Below are 11,662 nucleotides of genomic sequence, written 5' to 3'. Positions count from 1 at the left end.
GGTTGTGGAGCGAGGTATGTCGATACATCGCGGGATGAGCGATTCCGACTTGACGTAGGCAAAGTTGCCAGGGGATAGTTGGGGCCTCGCTCATGGCTGGAATTAAATAAACTCATTTATGAGGTTTTTATACAATACTCAAATTGGTAAAGCGTGTCAGTCTCATAGTCCGCGTCAAGTCCACTCTCGCGTCATGGGGCAACTGCCTTCTTCACAATGTGAAATTTGCCTCCAAGGTTGGTATTTGGTGTAACCCGTGCCCTGGGTCCTTATCTTTGGACAGCCTCTGAATCGAAAGATACGAACCGGGAAACACTCTTCCATGGTCATATTCACAATCTTATTTTTAGAATCGTTCAGCGCTGTACTGAATGTTGGTTTTAAAGTTTGTTGTCGACGAGTTTGGAGGGCGCCATTCCAGCTTTCAAAGCTCCGTAGGCGAAGACTTTCCATATTGTTCAAAAGATGTGCATACTGTAGTGGGAAGGAATGCGCTTTCGAACAACAAGAGTCAAAGCCAGGAGACTAATATGAAGATAAGCACTAACCGCACAGATACGCAGTGCAAAGAATATGCTGCTTATAACCCGCTTTGCATGAACCCCTGCGCTTTGACAGATGCAAAAGTATAGGCGGTGAAAGTCCATGCGCCGAGCGATATCCTCGCGTTCTCAAGAATTAAAATGTCAAGCTCTATGCCAACTTAGTCTAAGACGAACCATACGTTCTAAGCGGAGGAAGGTCAGATGGGAATATTTTGTGATTTCCCAGGAATTCACCTTTTAGGCGACGCCCGGAGCTTGGGTTGCGGTTTCAATACAACCTGTTGGAATATACGGCTTGGTGCCTGCCCAAAAGCAGGCGACTGTATGGGCGGATGATCCTTTTGCGACGAATTACTTGGAAGACAGCGGGATGAGTAGATAGATGACCTGGAAGTCCCTGCGATTGATGGGTTGAGAGACTTTCGCAACATCTGACAGGTGTTGGAATCAAAAGAAAGTTGGGAGACTGATTGCCCAGATGAAGAGTCTTATTATCATCGCTAATTTCCACGTTCAAGGTTCTCGTGAAGATAGGCGGCATAAAGCTCGACGCCCACGCCATTCGAGGAATATCAAGGATCGACATGGGTTCGAACCATTTGGTCGTAATTTGGCGTCTGCATTCTCAGAACTGAAAACTCGAAATAAGTAAACGGTTTTGCATCGGGACGATCAGGCGCAAAATCTCACTGGAAGTGAACTTGGGAGCATTTTGTGAACAAGCGTGTTAGTGCCTCTCGACCTATAACACATGAGCCAGCTAAGTTACAAGCAGAAATGACCGGGATTCATGAGAGGGGACAGAAGGACTGAGCAGCCAATAAACGGTTCCAAGTCTTTTAACAATCCACACGTTTGAAATGAATAAACCTTTTAAAAAACTTGGTTCGCAAACGGACAGAACGGAGCATACACGGATATAACACTGGGAATCTCGGGGAAAATGGATATGAAGACGGCGCAACCAGTGAGCAGATAAAATGACTACAGAATCAGTGGAACAGGGCGTAAAGCTGTTGTTCAACTTCTTCTGCTGATCTCTTGATATCTGAAAGAAAGAACAGAGTGTCAGGGCCAAGCAGACGGGAGAAGCTAAACAACCCTACATTTCTGTGGGTCTGAGAAAGTAAAGTAATCACGTGATCAGAAGTTGAACGTGCACTCAAAATCAAGACCACTCACTCTTACTAAAATCCTTGTCCTTCTGCCTCTGCGTGAAACGCTGCAACGCCGGAACAACAAGTCTAATAACCTCCTCCCCAAGTGTTTCCCTACCCGCAGGTTCGTCCTCCAAAACCTTCGCCAGCCGATGCCTCTCCACAACCTCATCCAGGAGGTCGAAAAACCGGGTAAACTTCTCCTTCGCCGCGCCTTTGCTGCTCTTATCCCTGGGGTCGTCCGCCAGTGCCTGCATGAGGGGTGAAAAGTTCGAGTCGAAGTATCCGGCTTTGGCTGTCCGAAAGTTGGAGTTGAGGGCGTCTACGGCGGATTGAGGGAGGAGGTTGGAGATGGAGGGGTTGGTGGGTTGGATGAGGAGGTGTTCGCGCAAATAGGAGACGTTGTTGAGCAGGAAGATGGAGCCGAAGGCTGGGCGGCGGGAGGTTCGCGAAATGGCAGTTAGACTGGTAAGGCTGGTTATGATGACGTCGCCTGGGTGTAACTAAGTATCATGTCCGCTGAGACAAAAACTCAACTAACCAATGAAGTGTTCGAGAATGGCGGATTCGTCGCCCTCGCGAGCTTGGCCCACTTGAATGCCTTCGCCCATCTTCCAGTTCCCGTCCCCGAGCGCGAGTAGTGCCGAGGAAACGGCACTTCGAACTTCAGGCACTTTGGCTATGTATCTAACAGTCTATAGAGTGATATGAATCGACATCTAGCAAGGACGGACAACAAATGAACATACCGACAGAGTGAAACCCGTAAGTTTGGTGCTGGTGTCTGAGCCCCTGCTCGTCGCGCCCAACTTTATATCCGCAAGGAACTCGGGGAAACTGCGAAGGCACAAGGCGCGGAGGGTTTGTATAGCGTCCTTGAGTTCGTTCTTGTCCGTCGCAGTATCACGACGAGATAGAAGGTCGTCCCAGTGATTTTGCAGCGAAAGCAGGCCCTCAAATGCGGATAGGGCAAGGAAGGTGTACCTGTGCAGTGACTTTTTCACGAGAGTTACAAGGGCCGCCAATATTGAGTTGAAGAGTTTGAGGATGGGAGTCAGCAGCGTTCCAAACGCTGACGCCACGAGCGCGGTGCTCGATAGTGGACTTAGTTCTTGAAGGAGCTTGTATTCCTCCTAAGAAAACAGGTAAGGCAAGGATGCAGGGTAGAAGCGAGGCCAACGTACATCCGCGGTTCCCAGAATTAACTCGACCCACTCCCCAAACTCCCTTCCTGTCACAAGTGGATCCACGCTTTCCGCACGAGCTACAAGCCGCTTTCCCTGCCCTTCCAGGCACTTTACGCTCCAGTTCCCTCGCATGTCGGCGTAGCCTCGTTGCGCCTCTTTCAAAGTCGTCAAGATAACTTGAGCGGCCGGATGAGTTGGATGAGTGGATGGTACCGGGAGTGTGCGCAAGAAGGTGACGACAGGCGATAACGTAGGAAGAAGGGATGATGGGAAAGAGGTCATCATATCTGCACCGGGAACAGGCGTTACTCCCGATGAACCTTCTGCGACGACTTTTGTGTATAACTGTGTCAGTTTCTTCGCTCCGGTTTCGATAAGTCGCGCCTGTCCCACCAATTGAGTGAGAGGAAATGTTACCACCTCAAGCCACTCACCGTCCTATCCAGGTCACCATCTGAGGCCTTGAAGGCAATATTCGCATTCAAACGTTCCAAAGTATCCTTGTAAACCCCGATTTGCCCCGGTTGAGGGCTACGTAACGATGTTAACGAGGGTATTGTTTGTTGAACGCCAACACGCACCCACGTAAAATCAATGCCTCTTCCGCTGCCAAGTCCTCATGGTTACTAGCCACATCATTAATCTTCGCCAGAGTTTCGTCAATGTCTTGATAATATCAGCGCAACGCAACCTGTAAAGCACTAGACAACCTACTGCTTCTCCGTCGGTTCAAAATTTGCGCTGCCGTGTATAACGGTAAGATGGACTTTTCGAGCTTTGCTATCCGGGTATCGAAGCTATCAAGAATGGCTGGTCAGGTGAGTGCGATGCAGGCCAAATGTCAGAGAACGGCGTACTGGTCATGCGTTTCGAGATCTGCTTGGTTTTGTTCAGATTTTGCTGGAGCTAAACGCGGGGTGTAAGCGCATTTCTTCTAGTAAACCTCTGAGATAACGTTACCAGCTCAATTTCCGCTGTTTCGTCGTCCATCTCGCCAGCTCAGAAAGAGGGGATCGTTGGGACTGCTGCAGTGATGGTCGGAGACGAGCACTGTGGCATCAATTCATCGTTGATGTGGTTTGTTTGTCACGCACCTTGACCTCTCTGTGCCAAACCACCAACTAAGACAGGACCAAGACGCGACGGGCATCTCAGGCCTCCTCTCGCATCAATGGGAATGGATTCTTACATTTAGAGGTTCGTTACCAACCGATATTCTCAGGCGCAGCTGACGAAATTCTTGCAGATTTTGGTATTCATGACGCCGGGGTCCAAACGCGTAGAACGTACTTACTTCTTGTACGTTCAAGCTTTGCAGTTTACGTGGTTTTCTTTCCTTTGCAGCATCAGCACGCCTGGTTCATAAAAGAAGTCTGGAGAAGCGTTTCTGGACAAATAGATGCTCTCGGCCCTCGAACTTCTAATGAATGAGATGGAGCAGTCGAAAACGATGCAGGAATTGAGCTGGAACACTCGTTGAGAAATTCAGATACAAAGGTATCGATTCATCAATATTTTTTAGATCAGGTGTTAACTGTTAGCCCGATCCAACTTTTCCCCTGACAAAGGCAGAGGAATTTGTTTTTAAAAAAACGGGGAAGCTGCACCGCACCGACAGATCCACTCGTGACTCATCGAAGACTCTGAAGCACTTCATTATCTCCTTCGGAAATAGAATGCTCCGACCGTAGAGGTAAGAGCGCTCCTTTAGGTGCAAAAACAGCCTGGACGGACGCCTGATAGGGGCAAAGGATTGCGTGCAGCTATGGATATCTGAGGCGTATAAGGCAACGAGAAGGATTGATATCCGCCAACCAAGATAGTCGCCTTGAAATTGGGATATAAAAGGACGGAGAAGTTGCTACGCACCCCACCTACGTTTGAACCTCTCGTTGACTACTCTGAGACATCTCTCCCTACTCTACGTCAAATGTTCTGGTCTCAAAAGTTCAACCCGTTGACCGACCTCTCTGACCTCTCTGGAAAAGTAATTATCGTTACCGGTGGAAAGTGACATTCCATTTCCTTCACTGTAACTGTAACGACAGCTCACATTCGTTTCCAGCAAAGGGATTGGCTATGCCACAGTTAAACACCTTGCTCGCCGCGGTGCTAAAGTTTACCTGGGCGCGCGGACCGAGGAGAAGGGTGCAGGAGCCATCGCTAAATTAAAAGAAGAAGGGATAGGTTCAGGGGATGTGGTCTGGCTTTTCTGCGACCTCAGCACGCCGGCGTTAGCGAAGGAGTCTGGAGAGACTTTTTTGAGGAAGGAGGAAAGACTTGATGTCCTCAGTACGTCCGAGAAGGCTTGTCTTGTCATGCCGTCGCGGGAAATTTAATCTTGTCTATGTGGCTAGTTAACAACGCCGCTGTGTAGGTGCTCAAGTGAATTATTAATTAGTTCTTAACGCTTCTCCCCCAGATTATTTGAAGACCCAACCAACCCGACCCAAGATGGTACTGTCACCCCATCTTTGATGTTGTCGTATTGAACTCAAATTCTAAGCAGGTATTTGTGAGGTGTTGATGGTCAAGTGAATTGCGCCGTGCCTTTTTTAAACGGAGAATTTATTCAGCACACCCTAGCCATATCGGAACCTTCCAAATCACGAAAACCTTGCTTCCTTTGCTCGAAAAAACCTCAAAGGAGGATAATTCGGATGTTAGAATCGTTACCGTGAGTAATTCATTTTTCTTTTGCATCAAGTATCAATACAGATATCGGGTGTAGTTATCATCAGCCCTTCACAGGCTACCACGAGCCACAGATCTGAAACTGCGCTTTCAGTCAATCGAGGATTTTCAGCTGTGCTACGGAACAAAATCGGGTTTTCGCTCAGACCTCGAAAGATACCGTACGAAACTCAGTTTCTCCATGACCAGATAACCTCTAACTATCCCAATTCTCAGCCGTGTCCAAACTAGCTAACATCCTCTTCTCAAATGCGCTCCAACGTCACCTTGACGCTTCCTCTTCCTCCATTATCAGCATCTCCTTGCACCCAGGAATGATTGATACATTTACGGGCCGACTCCCATTCCCTCGGTTTGTTCAGAGGCTGACGGAAATGACGCTCAAACACCCAGATGAAGGGGCGTACAATCCTTGTTTTGCGGCTGCATCCCCAGCGGTCAGAAAAAATCCTGATCGGTATCGAGGAGCGTATTTGGAGCCCGTTGGGAAGGTTGCGTCAACCTCGAAGAATGGAAGAAATGAGGCTTTCGGGGATGAATTGTGGGCGACGACTGAGAAGTACCTAGAAGGGCTGAATTTATGAGTTTCACCGTACAACGATATAATGGAGTAGGTTTTTGCGCAGTTGGAACTAATTTTTGCATAACGCGATTGAGCCCCGAAACATTCGAAAAGACATCTGAACAAGAGATGATTAAGAGTATCGTTGTAGCATGACAACTGTCTCCGAAGAAAATAGTCCGGAAGCTGTGCTCCGGAATGTTTGGAATCACAAATCCTATTATTATGTACGCCTAATCGTTTTGATCTTCATGTATCATTCCTATCTTCCGCGCTCGGATTGTGATGCTCTATTAGTATAACAAGAATGAGGCGAAGACGCTGAAGACTAAGACCAATCGGCCGGGAGATCTCTCCATTCTTATTTTTTTATCATGGGCGGTAGCCGCTAAACCCCAAACAGAAAAGGACGCGCCCGAGTGTGGCAGCACAGAATTCTCGCAAAACGCGCTCGGGCCAGCTTCGGGGGGTTTACTGGCAATTACCTTGTAATCGCGATACAGCGCGATAACTTACACGTCAAGCGCCCAACTCTACGAACACAAACTCATTTAGCCTGGTATACAAGTGCTGGAGTCATGACTGGATTACTGTCTCTGCCCACGGAGCTTCTCCAAGACATTGGTGCTGAAGTAGCAACCTCGCCGGAGGTTCGGATTGTGGAAATGAGTCCCGGTTTTACGATCCATTATTATCGTGATCCTAGAAAGGCTCTGCGTTTAGTATGCAAACAGATTAACTTTGCATGGGAGCCACAGGTTTTGTCAACGATCAAGTTATCGCCGCAACATCTGTCATCTCAGGTCGAGAGCCTTGCTACCACTGAACCAAAGCCGACTTCCGCCTCGAAATATGCCACCCGTCTTGAAATTCGCAATCTATATCCCTGGGAAGACAGGGATGTATCTTCAGGAGAGGAGGCCAAGATTAGGACATTCCTCTTCCCTGCAGTTGCGTCCTTGACTGGGGTCCGAACAGTCATGTAGGTCCAATGCCCTGCTTCAGAGCACATATTGATGTGTTTTAGTTGGGATCTGGGCGCCTCCGACCCAGAGTGGGCATTTCTTCTAGTTCTCGACGCCCTTGCGTCACTTCCACTTCTGCAGACTCTCCATCTGAACTGTCGGTCTGTTCCAAAACCTTCTTGGCAGCTACGACAGTTGCCACACATAGTAAACTTCTCCTTTACCAGCGCGTGGGAGTTGGATTACGATTGCAGCATCATTATCCCTGTTGCGAGATTTATTGGTTGGAATCAGCCGAAGTTGAAAACCCTCACCATCGATAATCAGCGATTCTACTACGAGAAAAGCTTACAAAACCTCAACGACTTTCTCTCTGGGACACCCGATTCAGCGTTCTTGAACATCACACATCTGAACTTGAGTGGGCTGTTCGTAAAACTGGACGCCACCCTGATACCCCATTTGAGATCGTTGATCTCCCTCCACCTTGAAAATATTCTTTCGACTGAGGATCAGGCTTCGGGAAATCCTGGATCCTCCACAGTAAACATTAACTTGAAGTATGGAGCACACCGCGACCGTAAAACCCGAAGTTAATATAGAATGTCCCTCCGAACTTCTTGCGTTTAGGACCTCTGATGGTGCGAGTATTTTCGTTAAAATAGATCACCAAAATTAGGCCAGAAATAACTGACCCCAAAATTAGGCGGACAAGAATAGATGTAAACCAAGAATAAGTCCACCAGTGTTGACGTTTTACCTGCGTTAACGAGGGCCCCGTAACCGTAAGCATCGAGGTCAAAAATCGGAGCGACCTATCATTATGTCGGGAGATTCTTGGGTTCGCTTCTTGTCAAGGTCACGCACAAGTCCATGTCATGTTTCTGCAAATCATGCCGAACGATTTCCCCCTCCAGCAGAAATTTTTAGGAAGCAAATACTCGCCGTAACTTGACTTTCTGGAAAGTAATACGCGTGGGTTGCTAAGAAGTAATGGTTGCCGTTGAAAAATTGAACATTAGTATTATGACGCGTAGAGCAGCAGAAGAACAAAAAATTACCTGGACCAACGTTATAAGCCCAGTGTCGTCATTGGATGGTTACCAGCGTTTTTAGTACAAGTAGGTACCCCATTGCTTGCACCATTCCTTCCGGCTCTCCTTTCTAATTGGTATCCTCGTCATTAATTGATATAGGCACGAAGTGAGGAGCTGGCTTACGAAAAGTATCGCCTACGTTTATGTTAATCCTCCCTGTGGAAGACTCATACGGCCCTATACACGATCACCCCCTTCGACAGAACTGCTTCTCGTAGTTCGAGCTGTGAAACGCGACCCGTTAGCTCGTCGCCAGGGAAAGAGCAGTTGAAGCTCTACCAAAGCAAGAGGACGCAAAGACGTCTTGTTACGCAATCAGCATTTGACCCCCGAAGGGTAAGATGAGAGTATCGTGTTCACAGGGAGAGTGAAGGTGCGAGGATGAATAGACGGCTCGAGAGGTTTGGAAGATGATGAAAAAGTTAAATATGTCGGATGTTGTTGTTCGGTTGGCGGCGCTGTGTCGGGCTACAATGTAAGTTGAACGTGGAACCTGTGTTGATCGATTTACGTGATAGGAAAGCGTCAACGCAGTGCGTAGGCGGGCTGAAGTTTCAGTGGGCTAAAGAAATGTCGTCGGTGTCGGTGCTGGAAGTACAGGTGTCTTAGTAGGGGCATGGTTGTTGAAAAAATGGCACTCGTACATGAGATACAGCACCGCCTTGACCCTCCTGCACAACTACCTTCTTGGATCTCCTCTGTGCCTCGTCAAAAACTCTTTTCTGCCATAAGTAGTTCTCAGCACATTGTCGTAGGGACCGGAACGTATCCCCGATGTGCGTGAGTAGAGCCCGAGGAAATGGCACGACGCTGACGAATGTATTGTCAGAAAACTACACTTAGAAGGTGATACAGCGTGGACGTACCATACGAATCCAAAAGATAATCTTGAGGCCTTCAGGGCTCGCCTTCCCTCGAGCGGTGGTTGTCGGGCAGCGAATAGGTTGCTCGATTGCGTCTCCGAATTATTTTAAGGCGGTGACAACTGACATGGGCGGAATACGTCAGCAAGAGTTTGGGGTGTCACTGAATGAAGTAACGATAAGTAGTCAGGATGAGGAACAAAGTAAGATAACGGTCACGTACAGTGGATATCACTTCACTTGCATGATTAACGGCGTAAAAAAGAAAAGCGAGCCAGTTTTTCTCGCTTGGCCCTGACGGGTAGGTGAGGGTGGTGGTCAAGAACAATATCAATCAGACACTCACCTTACATAAACGACGCGTCTTGAGTAGCAGAAAAAGTTCGTGGTGGAGATGATGGTGGTCGAGGACATAGTTGACGATCACATCGTTGTTGATCAACATTTGTCATCGTCGTGTGCAACGCCACCTCGAAAATTCGGCTTGCTCTGAGGATATTACACGTTCAGGTCGTCGTTGTGTAGGTGCATTCATTGCGCCGTGCCCGTTCTGTTGGAATAATCAAGGTGACGACGTCCTCGCCGTCTCCATATCCTCGGATAAATTCCCTTGCTTACATTCTGTTCCCCTTACTCACATGTTCCTTTATATTTCATATTCTTCATCACTCGTGATATGTTCCTTGCACGCGTCCAAATGTAATGCGTGCCTTTAGTTACTCCGTAGAACATAAATACTGGACTCTACGTACTTCCACCTCAGTCGTTTGGCTTACCTGCGCAAACACTGAGGTGAATATCTTTTACTTACTTTCTATTTCACTTTACTGATTCACCCGTAGTCTACGTTATCTTCGTATAGGTGAATCTACAGTCGTTTGGCTTACCTGCGCAAACACTGAGTCTACGTTATCTTCGTATAGCTAATCTTACAGGTTATTGGGCCCTGCGCACCCTGCCTATTTTTATTGTGTACCCCTTGCACGCTGCTACTATGTCCGTCACCAGCGCTTCGCTCAACGATATCCTCCCGTCGAGTGTTCCAAAGCTCGATACTACTGGCCTCAACTGGGCTGTATTTTCCCTCCGTTTCGAAGACGCCGTCCAGCCTAAAGGGTTCTGGGGTCACTTCTCTGGTACCACCCCACGCCCCACTGCCGCAAATCCCTCTGCACCCACTACTGAGGAACTCGCCGCTATCGAGAAATGGGACAAGGACGAGCGGTCGGCCAGGTCCCTGCTCACCCAGAAATTGCCGGATTCTGCCCTGATGCGTGTTCGAAACAAGACGTCAGTTAAGGAACGCTGGGAAGCAATTACCACGGAATTTACCCAGAAAGGCGCGTTTGCGCAAACAGAGCTTCGCGCGCGCTTCTTGGACATGAAGTGCCCTGAGAAGGGCAATGTCCGAGAGTTCCTGGATTCCCTACGTGTGAAGCGCGAGGAGTTAGCAACGGTTGGCGTCGAGATCGACACCAAAGATTACCTTTCTACCATCATTTCATCCCTCCCTGTGTCCCTTTCCAACTTTGCCTCAAACCAGCTCGCCGCCGCCAAGCTCTTCCACACAACGAAGACCATCGATCCCGACGTGCTCATCTCCCTCATCTCTGAGGAGTACGAACGGCAGAAAATTCAGCGGTCACGTCGTTCCAATGGGAAGTCTCCCAAGGACGATGATCGCGATGAAGCTATGACTGCGTCTGCGTCTTCGTCAAAGGGCGGGAAAGCTGGGGGCCGTAACCACAAATATCCTCGTGGTACCTGCTGGGGCTGTGGAGGGGAAGGGCATTTTAGGGATAAATGCCCCAACAAAGCGAAGGACGGAAAGAAATCGAAAGACTCACCAAAAAGCGGCTCTGCCAATGCTGCTGTTGGCGTGAACTCGGACTCCGAATGCGAGGGGGCTTTTGCTGCCGTGGCCGTCACTGACTATGAGTCAGATGACAGCATGCCTGACCTCCAGGCTGTGTCGGACTCTGATTCAGACAGCATGCCTGACCTCAAGGATGTGTCGGACTCTGATTCGGATGACGAGCCTGAGAGTGGCGCCGTTACTGATAGCGACTGGTTTTCTGAGGCAGCGGATGAAGGGACAAGCATTGGAGAGTGTTCTGAAGGGAGCAACTGGGATTTTGACGATTTATTCGAAGATCCCGCGCCAGCTGTTGATGCGCCGTTTGCGCTGGAGGACCCTGGCACCCCTGAACACGTTGCGGCATTTGTCAGTGCCAGTAGCAACACATGCAACATCTCACGTACCGAAGTTTATGATTCGGGTTGCACGTCCCACATTTCGCCGTACCGAGATGATCTCGAAAATTTTGTTGAGATTCCGCCGAAGCCTTTCCGAGCTGCCAACAAGCAAGATTTTCAGGCTGTTGGCAAGGGCGAGATGGTGATTGACATACCTAATGGTGCCGACATCTCGCAGCTGCGCCTTACGGAAGTTCTCTATTCCCCTGAGGTTGGATACACCCTCGTGTCTGTTGGACAACTCGACGACAATGGTTTTACGGCCACTTTTGGAGGTGGCAAGTGCGTTGTTCGAGGTCCTGATGGGGAGGAACTAGGTTCCATCCCCAAGTCGAG

General features: G+C 48.8%; 2 protein-coding genes across 2 annotated transcripts; both read right to left on the bottom strand.

Moving 5' to 3' along the window:
• Window positions 1-1,537: 1,537 nt before the first annotated feature.
• On the bottom strand, window positions 1,538-3,879 carry LACBIDRAFT_312225 (exocyst complex component, exo70 subunit; the record flags this gene model as incomplete). The annotated part of the gene is made up of 11 exons (XM_001887971.1): window positions 1,538-1,593; window positions 1,652-1,663; window positions 1,728-2,195; window positions 2,244-2,397; window positions 2,452-2,835; window positions 2,887-3,273; window positions 3,324-3,420; window positions 3,471-3,555; window positions 3,604-3,699; window positions 3,747-3,795; window positions 3,850-3,879. 11 exons carry the CDS (start codon window positions 3,877-3,879, stop codon window positions 1,538-1,540), a joined length of 1,818 nt encoding a protein of 605 aa, XP_001888006.1.
• A 5,422-nt stretch (window positions 3,880-9,301) lies between these two features.
• Window positions 9,302-9,515, bottom strand: LACBIDRAFT_312222 (uncharacterized protein; the record flags this gene model as incomplete). The annotated part of the gene is made up of 2 exons (XM_001887970.1): window positions 9,302-9,364; window positions 9,417-9,515. The coding sequence occupies 2 exons, from the start codon at window positions 9,513-9,515 to the stop codon at window positions 9,302-9,304; spliced, it is 162 nt and encodes a 53-aa protein (XP_001888005.1).
• Between the last annotated feature and the right edge of the window lie 2,147 nt (window positions 9,516-11,662).

The sequence above is a fragment of the Laccaria bicolor genome, genomic scaffold (genome assembly GCF_000143565.1).
Source record: "Laccaria bicolor S238N-H82 LACBIscaffold_50 genomic scaffold, whole genome shotgun sequence".
NCBI classification, from domain to species: domain Eukaryota; kingdom Fungi; phylum Basidiomycota; class Agaricomycetes; order Agaricales; family Hydnangiaceae; genus Laccaria; species Laccaria bicolor.
The sequence above is the reverse complement of the archived record's forward strand: the minus strand, read 5'-3'. Positions and strand labels throughout refer to the sequence as shown.